Source organism: Populus trichocarpa, chromosome 11, assembly GCF_000002775.5.
Source record: "Populus trichocarpa isolate Nisqually-1 chromosome 11, P.trichocarpa_v4.1, whole genome shotgun sequence".
Classification (NCBI taxonomy): Eukaryota; Viridiplantae; Streptophyta; class Magnoliopsida; order Malpighiales; family Salicaceae; genus Populus; species Populus trichocarpa.
In genome coordinates this window covers 12182349-12204142 of record NC_037295.2, presented here as the reverse complement: position 1 = coordinate 12204142, position 21794 = coordinate 12182349, and the positions used below count along the sequence as shown (strand labels likewise).

General features: G+C 30.4%; 1 protein-coding gene across 1 annotated transcript; it reads left to right on the top strand.

The window, feature by feature from the left end:
• The first annotated feature begins 10021 nt into the window (after window positions 1-10021).
• LOC7471882 (40S ribosomal protein S9-2) lies at window positions 10022-12643 on the top strand. The gene is made up of 3 exons (XM_002317326.4): window positions 10022-10178; window positions 10891-11272; window positions 12303-12643. The coding sequence occupies exons 1-3, from the start codon at window positions 10151-10153 to the stop codon at window positions 12484-12486; spliced, it is 594 nt and encodes a 197-aa protein (XP_002317362.1). The 5' UTR covers window positions 10022-10150; the 3' UTR covers window positions 12487-12643.
• The last annotated feature ends 9151 nt before the right edge of the window (window positions 12644-21794 follow it).

The window sequence follows — 21794 nt, the reverse complement described above, 5'->3', positions numbered from 1 at the left end:
CATAATGCTCTCACCAAATTTCAAATGGTTTCAAGTGTCATTTATACCTTAACAGTTGATTTCATTCCAGAAATACAAACAAACAACTCACTAATCGCTCAAGAGAAGATACAATGTAAATCTCTAGTCTTCAAGGATTATCTAACTTTTAAAGAAGTGAAAGAATGCAATCAAGTATTAATATATAAAAAAATAGCTTAAAGTATGTTTAAATGATAGTTAGAAGTTATAAGCATTTGGATTGCATCAATAAATAATAAAGAGAAAGTTGCACTTTTTTATATCTAGAGGCTATGATCTACCCATTTGAGGTAAAAAGCAAGGAAAAAACAAAATTGGCAGAAAAGTCATCTGGTATACCGTATAATGTCCGTACATGAATTAAGACTTCACCTAGTTAGTGTTGCCTCTTGTCCAGTTAAAAATGGGGTGATTTTTCTAAGTGTTCAACTTGTCTTACAGTGGATTTAAAATTTAAAATTAGTGAAAGAACAAATATAAGCCCTTCTCATTCTCTTTCAAAGATAAAATCCAACAAAAAAAATCTTATAAAAACCAAATGGTACAAGGTAAAACACCACTCTCTTTCAATCCAAGATAATCATTTTAGATCAAGAATGATTCTAACTAGTTTAGGTATGGAAGAAAGTGGTTGTGGTTTTGAGCCCAAGATTTTAAAAGGTATATCAAGGAAAGGAAATTTTCCAAGAGAATCAAATCGATCACTAAAAATGACTTGATTCACAATTAACACCTTAAACTATTCTTGGTGTTATTTTAAGAATATGTATTAATTTCATGCTAGAAGATCTTCAAGAAATATCCATTCCAATAACATGAGATAGATTGGACAATAATATAAATATAGTACATGATCTTAGAAGAATAATTAAATCCGACATTAATGGTTTTAATCATCAAAACAAAAGGCAATGGGTGTCTTTGGGCCAACAATCTCCTCTTTTTTTTTTTATAATGTCAAACTACTAAAATCTTTGCAATATAATCATACTAAATGCTTTTCTTATCAAATGTACTTTATGCAACATGTAATTAGATGTATAATTTACACAAGACTCCTTCTTATCAACATGAATCATATTTCAACACAAAATGGCATAATAATAATTATACTTAATGAGCTAACATAACTAAGAAAATATATCCAAATATCCATAACATAATCGAACTGTTCATAATTTTACTAAAGTATATTAAATAGATATCATGCAAAGCTACCAAAATCTCCTTTTTTAGGCATCACCAAAAGAAAGAATTAGCATGATAAGTCAATTCACAAAAGTACTTAAGATAGCAAGCAAAACCATAAATTCATGTAAACAAATATATTATTCAAAATTATACAAGTCAATTAAAAATATACTAAAATGATAGAAAATACATAAAATGGAAATGTTTTTATATTATCATGGCAAGGAACAAGAGTAAGTCATATTTCATGTCAAGTCAGCTCTATACAATCCTCGTTCTCATCAAAGATATATTCATCACCTTGAAAGCCTTAAAAACTTCCCTCGCCAACTTAACCAAAGTTAGGAAAGTCACATCTTACATTGGACATCATGAGGAAGTTCACTTATGATTGGGGGGTCGTAATATACTCTTGATTTTTCCTAACAGTATGGTCGAGCTCCTTCATATATATACTCAACATATCAAATGAATGTTTGTTTAATGACTAATTACTCTTTTGATCATATATGTTCTATGATCCATGTCTTGATAGAAATCTTTTAGTGAAGTGTATTGCATCAAGTATCTTAGTGTCCTTATTCGACATTTTTTTATGAACTTTGTAACTCAATATCCTTGGCCTTTAAAATTCAATTGATAAAATGGCCATAAAAAAAATTATTACTTCAATATATCTACATTAGCCATAATGTGAATAATAAGATCTGAAAGTTTTATTCTTGTTGCCAATTAAATCTTTTTAAGACTAAACTTATGACGAAGCAACAACTACCACTAATCAAATGAAATGGGAACTTCAAACCTTAGGCCATTAGTAAGGGAAACTTATTCTTAAATCACCACCATGTAAAGAAACATAGCAATTCTAAAAGATAAAAAGTTTGTAGGAAAATTAAGTTTAGAAGAATAAATAAAGTTATAAAGAAAACAAGAAAACAAAACCCTCTAGAGGAAAAAGAAAGAAAAATAAATTGTTGAAATTGAATATCTAGGGTTGACTCTCATTTACAATAGTATCTAGCTCTATTTATACTATTACAAATTTTGAATCTGACTTACATAGGTAATTTTAATCCTATACTTATATTGATATTAAATATAGAGGCTTATTAAATCCTAATAAAAGTTATGTTAGTTTATCAATATGAATTGTTCAAAATGCTTCTTAGTGAATCCATAATAGTATGTTTACTAGAATAGCTATTGTTGTAACCTAATTTTGGCCCGTTAGCTTTTTAATTTAATTTTACAGGGTCTAAAATGTAAAATTAAAATATCAGAGATTTATTTCGATTAAAAGTGTGATTTGTCAGCTTGCACGGAAACTAGGAGCTACAATGTGCTTTAGTCATTCTATCCTTATCTTTAAAATAATTCATATCTTCAAAATAATCCTTGTCTTCAAGATAATGAGCTTTCAAATTTGATTCTTAATTAAATTCAAACTTCAAAGAAGAGAATAAGTTTGATTGAAACTTTGTTTCTCACAAGCGAAGGGACTCTGACACTATAAATACAAATCTCAGTGTATGCATAAAAGGGGGGAGACTACATAGAGAAAAAACAAAGAAAAAAAACAAATGAGAAAAACAGGGGAGACGACAAGTGAGAAAACAGAGGAGAGAACCCAAAAAAAAACCAAGAACAGAGGGAGGAGAGATTGAAAAGAGGAGGAGAAGGAGAGCATTCTCCAACCGGTGCCTACACCATTCCCTTTGCCTTCGCCTTTGGCTTCACCAGGTAAAGTCTTTTTCTTCTCTCTGTTTATGTGTAATTGTTGGAAGAAAACAGTGTGAAGGTCATTTAATTACCTTCGTATTGTGCAGTGCACGCGTGGGTTGAGCCACGCGTGCCTACTGCCCAGCTAGGTCACTAGCCCCGAGCCAGTGACCCGGCTGGGTCCAGCCCATGTTAGTTGGGCTAGACCCAACCCCAAAAAAAAACAAAAAAAGAAAAGAGAGTGGGTCGGATATGGGCTTTAGGCCTAGCCGGCCCAAATTATATTTATTAAAGGTGTGTTTCGCAAAACACACCCTTATGTATTTGCCATAATTTTTATACCCATTTTAGTTTGATATTTGGCCAAACGAGCCCCTTTTCGATATCAGAAAATTCCAAAAATATTTGGGGATAATATTTGTTGATTTATTTGTGGGCCCCTCACACTTTGATTTATTTTTTTCTTTGCGTTTTGTATTTTTTTCAAGTTATGTGCTCAATCTGTGGCCTATTATTGTTAAATGCAAATATGTAATGCAATGTTTTTTTATTTTCATCTAAAAAGGGAAAATAATAATAAAGGATAAATAAGAAAAAAATGACATAGAAAATTTATTCATCAAATTTATTTTTGTGAAAATATTCACTAACACCAGAGTTAGGAGTATCGTATTTTTTGGATTTTTGCGATATTTACCAATGACAGAGTTGGAAATATTTGTAGGAATTGTTCACTAACGCCAGAGTCAGGAACATGAAAGGAAGAATAAAAAAAAAAGGGAAAATGAGAACAAATTCTTAAGCAATTTTAGACAAAATCAGCAATGCAGCCTGCCTCAGGTAGGACGCTTAGGGAGTGATAGCATCTTTTCTTTTGCGTAACCAGTCTCGTACTATAGAATCTATGTTGACCAGTTAGGGTTCCTAGTAATCATAATACTAGGTGGTGACTCCTTAAACAAGACATTTTCCCGTAAAAGAACAAGATGCCAGATATCTGTCTTTTTTCCAATCGAGTGATAATTTTTAATCGGTTGCCGCAATGTCCGGGTGTGACAACTATAATAACTAATAGTTTTGATGCTCTTGTTATGACTTATACTAGTGCAAAAATTATGAGAAAAATTTTTAGGTCCCTACCGAAGACTTGGGAAGCAAAGGTAATGGCAATTCAAGAAGCCAAGGATCTCACTAAACTTCCATTGAAAGAGCTCATTGGTTCTTTAATAATATATAAAGCTTTAGGTGGTTTGACTTTACTTCCTAGGGTAATTGGCTTTGAAAGGGCATCCCCCTCTCCCTTATAATTCAGCCTCCAAGTTGAAAAAGAATTTGAATTACCTTATTAGTGTGTACTTCCCTTTCTTTTTAATTGTCTCTATATCTTGATAGCCATGTGAACCATATCTTTTAGCTCAACATAATATTGTAATTCAACCACATTACATGTCTCTCTATTCAAACCATTCAAAAATCTTGTTATTGTAGCCTCTGTATCCTCTATAATATTAGCTCTGATCATGGCAATCTCAATCTTATTATAGTAATCCTCTACACTCTACGACTCTTGGGCCAAACTCTACTATCTATGAAATAATTCTTTATAATAATAATGTCTAAAAATAAACCTCTTTCTTATTATTACTTTTATCTCATCCCAAGTTTTTATATGTCTCTTTTCATTCCTTCTCTTATCTAAAATAATTTGATCCTACCAAATAATAGCAGAGTAAGTAAACTTAATAACAACAAGTTTTACCTTTTTTTCTTCAAATTAATGATGATAATAAAAAATCAACGATATTTTCTTCTCCTATTTCAAATATGCTTCAGGATCATTTGTGTCCTAAAAAACCAGAAATTTTATCTTACTACTCCCTAAACTTTTATTCAAACCATCATGAAAATCATCATCCTCATTTACTCTCTTATGACCGAATAAATCATATAGATGAACTCTCCCATGTCTACGGGTCTTATGCTACCAAAACCTAGCACTATATTCATTATCAAAATCCCTCTTCATTTGTATTTTCAACTATAGACTTATTTAGAGGTGAAATAACTCATCTTACAAGCCTTCTACCCTCAAGACCTCTACGGACTAGTCCATCTCGAAGGCTTGCTACTTTAGTTCTTAATCCAACTATCTCATTCATAACCTCTTCATATCTCTTATTCATCATCTCCAATTATTATTGCATAACCAAATAACCACATTCTAGATTATTCCTATCTTTTGACAGTGATGAGCCACTTTTAGTTGACATCATCAAGATTTGAAAATCTATTAATAGCAAGAGAAATATATCCTCACACACTCTTTCATGTGTTTACACATTAAATATCACTCCTCTCGTGTTTCACATAATTTTTTAGCTTTTCACTATAATAAACTCACATTTCACCATTTACCACTTGATCTAAAAAAATTTCAGTTCTTTAAAGAACTAATACAGAACAAATTAGAAAATTAACCATTTGGTAGTGCAATCCAAAATAATATATAGACTTAAAAGGCAATAAAAAAACTAAAAATTATCAATACAAAATCTATGAATACAAAATTGTGAATAGCAAGCGAAGTATAAACAATATAAAGACATGAAAAATATATTAAAGAATAAGAAAGCTAATGAAATAAAACTCAAATAAGACATTGTGTGTGTGTGTGTGTGTGTGTGTGTGTGTGTGTTGACTTTAGCCAAAACTAACAAGAAATAAAGTATTGACACAAAAACTACATGTTATGAATTTTCTTTGTAATTTTTAGAAATAACCCAACAAAGTATATCTAAATAATTCCAAAACCAAGATAAATCACTAAGATATCACAAGAATAAAAAAAGTTTCAAATTTGAGTTGTTGCATCCAAGATTTGATGAAAACTTTTTATTTTCAGGCTAAACCCTATATTTTTTCCTTTTTTGATTTATTTGATCCTTTTTTAATGTAAACAACCAGATCACAAATGATTATTCTCTTCTAGATGACAATAATAATAAAATAACATGAAAACTAAAAGATAAAGAGATGTAACTTGATTTATTTGATCCTTTTTTAATGTAAACAACTAGATCACAAATGATCATTCTCTTCTAGATGACAATAATATAAAATAACATGAAAACTAAAAGATAAAGAGATGTAACTTGATTTTAAAGCCTTGCTTATATAGTAACTGATCTGAACCTCATGGATATAAAGATTCAAAAACCAATAGTCAAATCGACCCTTTCCAAGAAAACTGAATTCAAGTTTGTAATTGAACTTGACATAGCAGTAACTTATACTGAGGCACCAAGACTATAAAACTGAACCCTTATCTAATGCCTATAAAAAGACACAAATAAGTAGTATGGAAGATACCATAAAGCTTGGTTAATTCTGCGATGAGTCAGAGTAGTTCAATGAAAAACCTAATTAAGAAAATTTTCTCTCTCTCATACACACACATAATATATTATTCTGAAATCAAAGTTAAAAAAAAAAACTAATTATGATTTAAATAACCCTATTTATACTAGGTTAAAAGTCCTAAGAATTTCTAAAAAAATAACAAAAGAGATCTAAATAAAATAGAAAAAAAAAATTAAAACCAAATAAGAAACTAATACAAATCTTACATGGTAGCTTTTAGACCTTATCGCAAAGCTTTTCTAATGTCTGATCAATATGAAGTTTTAACTGTATATAAAATAAGACATTTGGAATCTTCTAGTAAAATTTCAGCTCAATGTTTGTTATCATAAAATGATGCACTAGGAAGGAAAATAAGCCCAAAAACCACCTCTAGTTGTCGAAATTAATTAGATAATAAAGTAAATGGATCAAGCCCCTTTTCATACATAGATTAAATTGACTTGAAAATAAGCCCAAAAACCACCTCTAGTTGTCGAAATTAATTAGATAATAAAGTAAATGGATCAAGCCCCTTTTCATACATAGATTAAATTGACTAAAGTCTAATCATAACTTGTTGTGGCCTCTTTGAAATCCACATTGGCCCAAATACTCTGAATAAACTCATTGAATGCATATTTGAGTGTCTTTGCTCTTGATCTTATAATTATCCCAACTAGAACTTCTATTGGATCCTTTAGTGTAGTTTGGATCGCATCAAATACACCTACGAATAGGGAACTCAAGGTGTTGAGGAAATATTCAATTGTATTGGTTTAGAGTAACTAAAGCATTAAAGATCAAATTTGATTCTTTGAAAACTTTTAAATACATATAATTTTGTCCTTTTATGGACTGGTTTCCAATTTTAGTTGTTGTTCTTTTTTATTTTAATTTGATCCTTCCATATTTTGTTTTTTTAGCAAATTGACTTTATAGTTTTTTTTCCTAGATATAAGAGTCACAATATCGAGAAAATGTTTTGGTGCTTGGTTTGTCAAAATATATTTAAATTATATTGATTTAGAGCAATTAGGGCTTAAGGGATCGAATTTGATTATGAAAAAAATATGAGGGACTTAAGTTAATGGGAAAGGTTAAACTAATTGGTGTGTGAAATGCATGTGCTAAAGAGTGGGAGAGGTCGTAATGCTTTAGGGGCACATACGACCTCCTTTAGTGCATGTATTCTCATTCTTGTTGGTGTGTCATCAACATCATTTTATTTCATCTTTTCTTCTTTTCTCCTTAAAATTTACGCTGGTCATTCTAAATTTCAAAGTTATCCTCTCATTTTATTATCATTTCAAATTCCCTTGTTTTTTTGATTACTAAGTTTTTGTCATGATCCTTTTCTAAAATTTAAAATTGTTTTTAATCTCATCATTTAATAAAAATTTAAAGATTGTCCTTTTATTTTTTATTTTCAAATTTTGTTCTCATTCTTCTAATTTTTATTTTTAGTTTTTTATCCTTTTATGAAATTGAATTTTCTTTTTATTGCATCCTTCGATTAAAAAAAGAGCGAAATCTCCTCTTATTTGATTTTTTTTCTAATTTGGTCCTCATTATGTTGCTTTTTTTTTTTGTTTTAGGTTCTTTTGTAAAATTGATTTTTAAAAAAAATTGAGCTATATGATTTTCTTCAATTTCCTTTCAATTTACTAATCTCGACGTCATTATCAGGACCACAGGTTTGACGTGGTTAACCTAGGTTGATCTAGGTCTATTTTTTAGTCATTGCTTTTTAATTTAATATTTTTTTTGGTTTATCCTTCAACATTAAGTTGCTTAAGAATCGAGCTTCATAATATTTCTCAATTTTTCTTATATTAGGTTATCTTATTTGTCTGATCCGGGTCACAGGTTTTAGTGGGCGTGTCTGACTTTCTAGTCTATATTTTATTGTTCGTTTTTAGATTTTCTTTCGATATCATCCTTCTACATTGATTTTTTTTAGGAACTGGACTCCATCATTTCTTTATTTGCTTTCTCTTGCATATTTTAGTCTAATGAACCGACTTGCAAATTTTGCATGCTCATTCAGGTTGATTTAGGTTAGGATTTTTTTTTCAATTTTGATCTTCAACATTGAATTGGTTTAGAATTGAGTTGCATCATTAATTTCTTTTTTTTTTCAAGTTCTCATAAAAACTTCTTTTTGTTTGATTCAGTCCATAGATTATTATTGTATGTTCTTTTATTATTTAATTAAATGATACTAGTAGGGGTGATCATTTTCGGTTCAGTTCGGTTTTTACCTAAAAATTAACCAAACCAATTTTTTTTTTAAAAATCGAAGCCGGTTCAAATTGATTGGTTTCGGTTCCAATTGGTTCGGTTATTTTAGAACAAAAACCGAAACCCAACCGATTGGTTTTGATTCAGTTCGGTTTTGGTTCAGTTTGGTTTGGTTCGGTTATTTAAAACTAAAAACTATATTGTTTTTTGGGGTTTTTTTTAATAATTTCTAATGGGTTTGGTTTCGATTTTTTTCTATTTGGCTCGGTTTTTTCGGTTCGGTTTTTATATTAATTTTGGTTTGGTTTTGGTTCGGTTTTTCGGTTTCAGGCTTATGCAACCGAACCGAACCGGTTGGTTTTTTAAATATTCTAATTGGTTTTTTTTCACGGTTTGGTTTTTTTTTTATTTTCTAGTTTTTGATGTTTAATTGATTTTTTGATTTTTTTTTTCTCACCACTAAATACCAGAATCAAATTTACAAGTTAAGTGACAAACGTTTTTTTTATACTTCTTTGAGCACACGCTCAAATATATTTTTTTTACTCTAAATAAAATTTTTCTTCAGATATATTATTTTCTATTATTTAACATATCCTAAATTTTTGCCTAATAGTGGTTTCGAAGAGAATCCAAATATATTATTTTAAAATCCAAGCTCAGTTTAAGAATGTGTTTGTTTTTCGGAAAGTGGTTTTCAAACTTTTCTATGTTTGTTTGTTATTAGAAAAATTGGTCAACGAAAAATACTTTCAGGTCAACAGAAAACACTTTCTTGTCAAAGAAAAATTTAACTTGATTTTCATGAAAGTGTTTTCCTTTTATTTTGGACGGAAAACATTTTCCAGAAGTTGTGAAAAATTTAAAAATATCATATTATTTGCTGATTATATCAAATTTGGTCCTCAAAATTTTTATTACTATATATTTTATTTGAATCTTTTTTTTCTTTCAAATTCATCCCTTAAAATTTGATTTAATTTGATTTTTTTTATTAACTGTGGTCCTTATTTTTATAATTGTTATTTACTTTTCACTTATCATTTTTTAAATTGAAATTTTTTATCTATCAAATTTGATCCTAGTTCTTTTGATTGTTACTTATTTTGTTTAAAATAATTTATGAAATTGTAATTATTATTATTTTAATTTCATCATCTTTTAATTTTTTTATCTGTTAGATTTGATATATTTTATTTTAATTATTATTTATTTTATTTGAGATAATTTATGAAATTAGATTTTTTTTCAATTCCATTCTCATTCAACTTTTTAATTTGTAAGATTTGTTTCTTATTTATTAATAAGCTATTATCCGGTTTATTTTTCATAATATAACTAAATATTAAAAATTATTTTCTAATTTATTTTTTATAATATTACTCCACATAAAAAAAATTTATTTTTTTTAAATTTAATTTTAAAAAAACCTACATATAAAAAGAAAAAAACTACTTTTCTGAAGTCCATGCGCTTCTGGCACTCCATTCCTCGAAAAAGCTCATTAGGGTTTGCAGGTCTTCCTTGCTGATCTCCGCTCACTCTGCTCTCTTGAAGACAAGCCGACTAAACCATGGTTCACGTCAATTTTTACAGAAACTGTATACCCTCTTTCTCTATGTCGCTACCTCCCTAATCTGTTTTAGGCGTTTGTAATGCTTAGTTCGATATCTGGGTGAATCTTGAATATTTTTTCTTCCATACATCCTCTTGGCTCTAATTATTTTTGTGGATACCATTAGTCGCCGTCTTCGCACATAATATCGTTTTGTAAGATTGAATTTTATCTCATTCCGTGCGTTTTTCTAAAAAAAAAATTATCAGATGAGAATGAATATCCAAGCCCGCAAGATTATAATTTTTACCTGATAATGGTTGCAAGGCAATGGTCTTAGATCGCGTGATTTTTTGTGAGACAGGCATTTTGTCTGCTAATTATTCAGGACAGACAAAACACTAGATTTGAAAATTGATTATGAATGCCAAGTAGTAAATATGATTTTGTTTATTAGAAATTGATTATGAATGCCAAGTTGTAAATATGTCAAATTGTTGTCTCCTCGACATTGTGTTGCAAGATATTTTCTCTTCGTTAGCAATAAATCGAAACCCAAGTAATCGACCTTTTATTTTTAATAGATTTGAGTTTGGGTCAGCAGCCCATTTAATTTTCTGATCCAGGAAAAATCTTAGAAACTCATACCTTTTATTTTTACCCCCTTTTATTCTTCATCAAAAGCTTAAAATAGCTTCTAAATTTGGTGATCTTATTTTTCTGTCATTAATTTGAATGTGCATTTTGGGTGGTTCTAGATGGGAAGACTTTCAAGAAGCCACGGCGTCCATATGAGAAGGAACGGTTGGACGCTGAGCTGAAACTTGTTGGAGAGTATGGGCTCCGTGCTAAGAGGGAGTTATGGAGGGTTCAATATGCCCTGAGCCGCATCCGTAATGCTGCAAGAATGCTTCTCACCCTGGATGAGAAGAATCCACGACGAATATTTGAAGGTGAAGCCCTTCTCCGCAGGATGAACAGGTATGGTCTTCTGGAGGAGAACCAGAACAAGCTTGATTATGTCCTGGCCCTCACTGTTGAGAGCTTCCTTGAGCGTCGCCTCCAGACCCTTGTGTTCAAGGCTGGCATGGCAAAGTCTATTCACCATGCTCGCGTGCTCATCAAGCAGAGGCACATTAGGTAAAATTTGATATTTTTTGTTTGCTAGAATAATATTGTTGTTCCTTACATTATTTTTATTGTACACAATTTGGTTGTTTGCTTAAAAAAGTGTCTTTGTGAACAGTAGTTGCTCTTGTTCATTAGTTGCGTACTGCATTAATGGTGTTCTATGCTCCTCTTTGGTTGCTGTTTTTTAATTAAGGTACTTGCTTCTAGCGGGGCAAGTGTAGATGAGTGACTGTTTGTTGATGAATGCGAGTATTTTATCATAAAATTGACAGCTTAGAAAAAAAAGTCTTTACAGCATTTCTAATTTTAGGCATGTAAGATTGCCCTGTTTTTTTTTTTTATTGTCATAAACTTTACTTAATCTGGATTAAGTAAAAGTTGTGGTTTAAATACCAAAATATTTATTTCATATTAAATAGATTTTACTCTTGTTTCTTCAATTAAGCACAGCATAACAAGTTACTTTCCATGTACCCTACTCTCCAATGCCATTTGTTTTGTGGAGTTCCTCCCTTTGCCATTGTTTCCAGAGCTTTCAAAAATTGGAGAGGTGCCAATACAGTGGTGAGCAATGCATTTGTTCCTTGTCATCAGTGAGCTCGACTGGAATTATCAGTGGACATATTTTATTGCCCCTGGTGTTTTACCTTTTTTGGTTTCCTGTATGTGTCATATAGGCTTGTTCTTAACTGGGAGCCTAAAATCTGCAAATCCACAACCCATTTTTAGTACGTTAATAATTCATTTTTATACATCGAGGCATATATGAGGAACTAATCTACAAGTTTTCTTTCTACGAGAAATATGATAATAAGACTCTGGTAACTCGGGGATTTTTCTGTTACTATAGTTAGGAAGCACTATATTAGAATATGGAAGATTGCGTGTGAGAAATGCCACATTCTGGATCAAACTTTGGTTGCCAATGCTCAGCTTACTCTGGGCTGTTTATCCCCTAGTAATAGTAAGAGAATTTTGTTGGAAGATGCTGAGGTAAGTGTTTTTCTTCCAATGCTGATTTTATTTATTTTATTCTCAGGGTTGGAAGGCAGGCTGTTAACATTCCATCTTTTATGGTGAGGGTTGACTCCCAGAAACACATTGATTTCTCTCTGACAAGTCCACTTGGAGGTGGCCGTCCTGGAAGAGTGAAGAGAAAGAATCAGAAGGCTGCTGCCAAGAAGGCTTCTGGTGGAGATGGTGATGAAGAGGATGAGGAATAAATACCTGAATAGTAGGCTAGTATCTCTCAGAACCTTGTTTTCAGTCCCTTTTTAACTAAATTTTCATAAGCATATTTGGTTGTATTCGAACTAGAACATGATTTTGTTTACTAGCGAAAAAATAAGGTCTAATGCAGATCTGCTTTTTTCTGTCAAATGCATCAAATGCCTCTTCTTTGTGGGGCCTTACGAGGGCGGTTTAATAAGGTTGTATTTTGAAAAAGTGTTTTTTAATTGTAAATATATTTAAATAATATTTTTTATTTTTTAAAATTTATTTTTATATTAGTATATCAAAATAATTTAAAAAAACAAAAATAATAATTAATTAGCCCTAGTTTCAAAAAGTATTATTCCTCCCAATAGTTTTGAATCCATTTGTCATTATTATTTTCCTCATTTTCATGTTTGTTTTCAATTTATTTAAAAAAAATAGAAAATAAGAGAATTTGAGTTGATAATATGAAAAATTGGAAAGATGTTATTTAAATAAATAAAAAAAACTACTAAATTAAGTATAGCTTAAGTGACTTTATTTGTTACTCCATCCTCTCCAACTAAAACATTTAATAATAATAACATTTAATATTTATTATCTTTCATTCCCTTTTCTAATTTATTTCTCCACCATTAGCCTTCAAATTTATCCAATCTATAAAACTATCCAATGCAATATCAAATTTAAAGTTCAAGCCATAAGCTTTAAAAACCTTTCAGTTTAATTTTGATTTGAAGTTTTAGAATAATTTATTTTTATCCTTTCCCTCAATTTATTTTTATCCTTTCCCTCTTCTATTTTGAGTTAATGAAAACTTAATTTTTATAGTTTATCAAAAATAATTAATTAGTTCATGCAAAAATAATTAATTAATTTAAATAAAAACTATTAAATTAAGTAATAATTTAAATAAAGAGCTTGACTTGCAATTGAATAACAACCCTATTATCACCTTATTATCATGAGCGCACTGAATGTTAAGGCATATAAGATACTAGCATGGCATATAATATGTCTTCGGTTTTGGATTGATTGAAGGGGAAGTAGGATTTCTTGATGGTGAATTTAAATGACTTTGATTTCATCCTTGGTTTGAGGAAAGCAAAGGTTACTCTAATGTTATCATACCTTGACGGTATCATGGTTGCTAATGAGATATGTTCTTATCTTGAGTTTTTTATGATTAACAACATTAATAAAGGATAAGACATGGTTTTCAACCATTTCTATTAACAAAGCAATAAGTAAGTGCGAGGAAGTCTTCCTTACAAGAATAATGAATAATAAATTGGACCGGAGTGGTGAGGTGTCGAGTGCTACTGCATAAGTGCCTGGACAATATGAGTATGTAATGCTTTTAGAGTTGTTGAAAAAACATCTATTTAGAAGGGGTATTGATCACTGAATTGAGTTGGTTCTAGGAGCAACACCACCATCTCATCCCTCATATCGTATGTCACCTATGGAGTTGGTTGAATTGAGAAAATAGTGGGAGTTAATTGACATTGGCTTCACTCAACCTTCCAAAGCTCTATATGATGCTCTTGTTTTGTTTTCGAAAAAGACAGATGAAAGCCTTAGGATGTGTGTCGATTACCAAGCATTGAATAAGGTGACTATCAACAACAAATATATAGTGCATCTGATTCAAGACTTGAAGGAGATTCTAAGTGGAGCGTCTATCTTCACAAAGTTGGATTTGTGATTAGGTTATTGGCAAGTGAGGATTGTTGAGGGAGATGAATAAAAAATAATGTGTATAAGGAGGTATGATGCATGTAAGTTTTTGACAATTCCTATTGATTTTAAAAAATACTCTAGCTACATTTTGCAACTTAATGAATGATTTGTATGAATACTTAGATGATTTTGTTATGGTTTATCTAGATGATATTGCAATCTATAGTAGGAGTGTGAGAGATCACATAATACATATTTCAAAGTTTAAGTAGGTCGAAGGAATATAAATGTATGTGAAATGAGAAAGATACGAGTTTACAAGGGAAAAAATTATGTTTTTATGTCATTTGATGGATAAAGACATGTTGCGGATGGATCTTAGAAAAGTACATGCTATTTTAGATTGACTAGTGTCAACAACCATCTCTGAGTTGCGGTCTTTCCTAGGACTAATAATCTATTACCAACAAAAAGGCAACCCTTATCTGATTTGTTAAAGAAAAACTAAAGGTGTTAATGGATAGATGGATGTCAATGAGCTTTTGATAATTTGAAAACAACAATGTCTTTTGCTTTATTGCTAAGACTACCAAATTTTGAGTGTCTTTTGAGGTGTTATATACTGATGCTTTAGATAAGGTAATTGGTGAGGTATAAGTACAAGACACATCCAATGGCATTTGAAAGCCCAAAACTAAATGGGGCTAAACAAATATACTCCACACTTGAGAAAAAATGACTATGTTGGAGCATTGTCTTGGTGTGTAGAGAATGCATCTATTAGGGCCTATTTTTATGGTAATGTTGGAGAGATCACATCAGGTTGTCAAGGAAGAAACAACCTATATGAATCTGATTGGTCTATTAGGAAAGGAAAGTGTATGATGATATTGGTTGGAAAATGATATTTTTTATACAAAAGAGGTTGAATATATGTGCCTAATGAGAAGCTAAGGAAGCATTTAATCATGGAGACTTATGATCTATAACGGGGAGGTCATTCGGGAATGGAAAGAATAATGGCATTTTTGTTCCAAACCTATTACTAGCTAAAAATGGTAAAGGAAGTCCCGCGAACTTGGAACTACGATCAAAATGGCAGGAATTGGGTCCTGACATGAACTATATGTAAAACTATATCTTAAAACAAAGTGTTTAGAAAAAAAAGAAGGTGAGGTTGTTGCAAACATTACCCTTTCAAAAAAGACCATGGGTATAGGTTTTAATGGATTTTGTTGTTGGGTTTCCAAAAGTTCATGTTGGTAATGGACAAGTTTACCAAATATGCAGTATTCATTGCTACTCCAACAATATGGATGAATAAGGTAGTTGCTGGTTTGTTTTACTAAAATATGGTGATCAAGATATACAGTTCACATGCAAATTTTGAACAGTTTTGTGTTACTTGATGGGGATTAGGCTGAAGTCCTACATTATCAATCATCCTCAAAACGATAGGTAAATAAAGAGAATCATCGCCTTGTTAGAGGAGTATTTGAGGAACTATATGATTGTGATGCAAAGGAATTGGCTGGAGTACTAGATAATTCTCAATTTTATTTTAATCTCCATGAGTCTTTTACAACGAAGGCATGCTCATGGGTACTCTAAAAAATTACTCTACTGTTTGAATTAGTATTGGAAGCACAACCCCAAAATCATTTGGAGATAGCAATGAAAAAATATGGCGAAAAGAGTCTAGTTGCATAAAACTTTGCTAGGGAGAGGTATTAGCTGTTTAAACGCCTAGCATAGCTTTTGCAAAGTGATTAAGTTACTTGAACAACTAAAATTTTGATGTACAATATAAATAGACCATACCATCAATTAGAAAAAGATGGTCAATCCCTATATATACAATTTTGATACAAATTTATCTTTTTTTTAGATGTTTTATAACTTTACTTACCACTTTTGTTATTCCTTTCATTATTTTTTCAGTACTTTTGAATTTATACAATTCATCTAATCTCTCTTCTTGTTCTTCTTAAGGTTAGAAAATCTAGGTATTCCACATTCCACTTGATTTTTTGAGATTGTTACTTGCCTATTTTAAGGCTAAGTTTTTATTGTATAATTTCTCCTTGTTGAAACGTATTTTTTGGAAGGTATAAATAGTTAATTAATAGCGTAATTGATTAGAAGATTATTTGACATATTAGTACTTGATTTGATAAGAATGATAAAAAAAAATGAAAAGTGAATTCATTGCTTGTGAAGCCAATAAATATTATACAACGCATGAATTCAATTACACACTTGATTCAACATTGTTTTAACATGCAAAGATAATTAGTTCCTTTCATCAATGAGGATAAGATAAAAAAAACTTGGTTAAAAAAAATCTATCAACATTACAACAAAACAACAAAGAAGTTTAAAAAAGAGAAATGTATGAGAGGTGTTACCCTAAAATTACTTTTGATAAATTTAATAAATTAGATTACATTAATTTGTTAGAATTTCATGTAACATTAGTCATCTTTATTTCATGGAAAGTTTTTAAATTAAAAAAAAAGAACATAGAGATTTTAAATATGCATTAACTGTATCAAAATTGGCAAAATTAAAATTCGTGTTATTTGTCACATCATACTTGGTTGATTTGATCAATTAATTTTAGTACAGGTGTGATGGGGTTAATATTAAATAATTTAAAAAATAAAGTAATATAGGGAGGCATTGTTTACATCAAAAATAAATATACATGTATCAAATATAAAGAACATTGATTGTTCACCATAAAAGGAAGAGTGCTGAAATCAATCATGAAATAGAAGAATTGATTAAGTTGAAAGAGTCCTTGATCGACTAGAAGTGTTGAAAAAGCAGTCGATCAATTGACTAGAAGTCATGATCAATTAGGAGTTTGAATACATGCATATCTAAAGAGATACAATGTTATTCATGTCACAGGGTGACGTTGAATGGCGAGCTAAAGAAAGCCTTTTGAGAGGTGTTTTTGGGAAATGAAAAAGGTTTTGAGTATAATCATATGATTATGATTATAAGGTTCAGGAGTTGCCACCTAATATTAAGATTACTAGGAAACCTATGGTTTGCGAGAGTCCAGGGTAACGGACTAGTTGTGCAAAGGGAAGATGCATCACCCCCGGTGCAACTTACCTAAGGTAAGTTACATTGTTATTTGATTGTTTTTCTTGGTCAAGTTTTTATTCGTTGGTTTTTTTATAAGGTCTAAGGTAGATCTCCCATCGTGAAGGAATCTATACCTTATTGGGTTGAATTCTAACCATTCTAAGGGCTAAATTTCAAATTCGCATTTATTTCTTTGTATCTTTAATACTTGAGGGTATAATACTCTACTGTGTAGTTTTATACCCCAAAACATTAAAATCTACATCTAAACCTTAATATAAAATGAACAAAATAATCAGTGAAGGGTTTTTGATATTTTGATCAAATCCTAATGGATAATCATAAATTGGTTATTATATCTTCTTTTTTTCATTTTTAAAACATGAGAAAGTTGCAATATATTTTTGTTTTTTTATGAAAATATGTTTGGAAAACTTTTAGAATTTGACCGTATGCATGAAAACAAAATATTTTTTGTTTTTTGAAAGGAGAAATTAATTTAAAAGTTTTGAGATTTTTTTGGATTTTCAATTTTTTTTTAAGAAACGTCTCGGAGAAAACTGAGTATTTTAATACCGAATCCATATCTTACAATGTAAATATACAACCCGATATTGTGCAAATTTGATAGGAAAACATGTGATAAAATCATTTTTTTTTAAACAACTTTTAATTTAAAAAAAAAATTGTTTTTTTTTTAATATTATATTGTTTATTATTATTATATTGGGCTAGGCCCGGCCCAACCAACTGGTCCAGACATGGCTGGGTTGGGTTAGGTTGATTGGCGACTCAACAGACTCGATCCTTATTTTTTTTTTACATTGGGTTGAGCTAGGCTGGAAACGAGTCCAACTCGCCTAATTTAATAGGAAAATATCATTTGCATGCAGAAGAATTTTGCATGCAAATGGCTATAGAGGGGTTCTGATAGGAAAAAGAAGAGGAAAGCTTGTTTGGACGAGGGAGACAAAAGGTTGGCGACGATCTTGGTGTTGCAGGGAAAATTAACACGTGGTTGGTGGCGGCGGAGGAAGTGGCAAAGTGGTAGTCGAGATGGGAGGGAAGAAAAACTGGACATAAATGGTTTTTTTTTCACAACTTTAGCTTCTCATTTCTCCTTCCTCAGGCCATGAAATCCACTCTTATTCATAAAGGGTGGAATATGTATATTTTGCTTTTAATGATGTCAAAGCTTGACTGAAATCCACTATTATTCATAAAGGGTGGAAGATGGACATTTTGTTTTTAATGGTGCCAAAGCTTGACCCTTGATTTGAGCTAGAAGGATCTCAATTATTGGTTTCAAGTAGCTATCATAGGCTATCAAATTTGTTGCAGGAAAGGGTTGGTCAGTTGGTCACTTTAGGGTAGTGCCACAACCGCTATGACGTCAATAGTCAGATGTCAGGTTGTCATTTGCATGCAAGTTTTACCAAATTTGATGGAGAGATGAAATATTAAATGTCTTGGGAAGGTGGCCCCCTTAGTAGCCTTTTTAGGTAAAAAAAACCTGAAGAAAAAGATGAAAAGTTAACCCAAAACGGTGCTATTTTGATAAAGTTTATTTTAATCTCTCGATTTATTATTTCTCTCAATTACACCCCTGATTGGTTTCAAACTTTTAATTTTGTTCAATTTTGCCCCTCACGAACTTCAATTTCAACCATGAATTTCAACGTCTTTTTTTATTTTGGTCATTGATTTTGGATTTCTTCAATTTAACAATTAACTGGTCATTAAACTTTCAAATATCTTTAATTTCACACCTGATTTGAGCCAATTAGGTCCCTAGAGTTCGATGTTTTTTTCAAAATGGTCATTTGCTGCGAATTTCTTCAATTTAGCCCTTAATTGATCCTAAAACTTTGATTTTCTTGCATTTTTTACCCCAATTTCAATCAATTGACTTGGTAAAAATTAAATTTGATCTCCGAAAATTTCAATCTTCTTAATTAAGTCCAAATTGGGATCCCAAACTTAATGTTTTTTACCAATTAAGCCCCTAATTAAATTAATTTGACCAATTTAAAATATAATTAAGTCCTTGCACCTAATTAAATTCTTTAATTGGACCTAAATTAATTCTTAAACATAATTGAACTTTAATGTGACCCATGATTAAATCAAATTGGCCTATTAAAAATTTAATTATGTCTTTAGACTTAATTTTTATGGAGATTCGTCCATTAATCATGTAACCTGACCTTGAGTTTGCGTTGTCTCTTTAGTTTTGGGTAAAATAGGGTACAATAAGACTTCTGATTCCATCCAAAATTGCAGCTTAATGTTTCTATATTTGAAATCCTCTCAGCTTGTTTTTGCTAAAATACTAGTTTTCTTGTGGTTATTATTTTATTATTTTATTTTTATTTTGAAAAAAAGAGTAAATTTGAAGCATAATCCAAAAATAAGTTATAACAATTCAAAATAAGAATCTTCAACTATATAAACTAATTAGAAGTTAGAGATTAGATTAGGATTTACATGTGTATTAATATAAGAGAAGTTTGGCTTCTATTAGTCTCTTTATCTAATAAGAATATTTATATATGATTAGAATTACCTATGTAAATAAGATTTAAACTCTATACAATATAAATAGGATCAGATACCACCATGAATGATGGCATGTATTATATATTCAATTTCAGCAATTTATTTATCTTTTTTTTCATAGAGAGATTTATTGTTTTTTTATTTTTTAAAATTATTTTATTTATTTTCTCTACACTTTAGAACTCTTGTATTTTCTTTACATGGTGATGCTTTTACAATAGGTTACCTTTACTGAGGGTACGAGGCTTGAAGTCTCTATTTTGTTTGATTAGAGGTGGTTGTAGTCTCGTTGCAAATTCAATCCTAAGAAAATGTAATTGGAATTAAGAATACTTGTTTTTATTGAGACCCTTTATTGCACTTAAAAGAAAATTTCATCAATAGTTTTATCATCATTATTAGCGTGTTTTCAATTATAGAGTCTATTGTATATAATAATCCTTAAAAGGATGCTATGATGATAGATGATCATTTTATATTATGATCCATGATGAGCTAAGTTATCGGCTTCAATATTACTTCCTATCACTAAAAGACAAAAATTAAATAAAAAACAAATTATCGATAACATTTTTAGCTTTTGCATAATACATCGTTAGAGTGGGATGTTCACACTTATATTCACCAACTAATTGGTCTATAATAAGCAATAAATCCCCAGACCTATAATTAAGGCCTCATATTCAACTTGATTAGTAGTACATGAAAAATCAAGTTAAAATAATAAGATCACTTTATGATCTAGTGAAGAAATTATTACCACTCCTACAATTTTATTCTGATTTTTGACCCATCATATTTGACATAAAACAGATTTTGCCAACATTTATATCTTGTTTTGATTTAGGTTTGATATCAAGACAGGGATGGTCAAAAAAAAATTAGCCAAAACTTGGCCTTTAACTACTCTGTGGCATGTAACCTAGATCAAGTTCAAATAATACTAATGTTTTTTTATCAATTTGATTTCTCAAGAAATGTTTAGATAACATGAATTTTATTGAATCTATTTTATAGATTACATATAAATGAATTGGTAATATAAACAATTATAATTGAAAAAATGCAAAATAAAATGTTACTACATCATTCTTCAACCTTTGTGTGGATCAACTTGGCCTTTAAACATTCTTTATGGCATGCAACCACTAACATAGATCAAATTCAAATAATACTAATGCTAATTTATCAATTTGATCGATCTCTCAAGAAATCTGTTTTACAAATTATGTATAAACATAGCTTTTTTTATTGAAGTATATTATTCTTTAAACCTTTGTAAGGACATAATTAAGACGATACACAACCTATTTATACAATGATAAACATACCTTTTCTATCAAAATATATTTTGTTCTTTAAACCTCTGTAATTTATGGCCAGCTTCATTCTCTTGTGCAAGAAAAAATTCTAAAATTAGACATTCAACCTCGTAAGAATTCCGGCACAACTGTTAATCATCTTATTAAACAAGTTACAAAGAGCGTACACGGTGCTGCTATACTATGGGCAAATATCTTATCATCCATCTCTCTTCTCTCTCAATTCAACAAGTCTTCAGGTAAATTGTCAAAATTGTTCCAGAGCTTGAAAAGGAAACCCATATGAAAATTAGACGTTACAGGGTGAATTATGCAAAGGAATTCCTGAACAAATTTCTTACACGAAAATCTTATGCGTAGCAAGTCTTCAGGTAAAGTGTCAAAGTTGTTCCAGAGCTTGAAAAGGAAACCCATATGAAAATTAGACGTTACAGGGTGAATTATGCAAAAGAATTCTTGAACAAATTTCATATATGAAAATCTTAGGCGTAGCAAGTCTTCAGGTAAATTGTCAAAGTTGTTCCAGAGCTTGAAAAGGACACCCATATGAAAATTAGACGTTACAGAGTGAATTATGCAAAAGAATTCTTGAACAAATTTCATATACGTGCGTAGAATAGATGATAAGATATACTATATACTCGTAACAA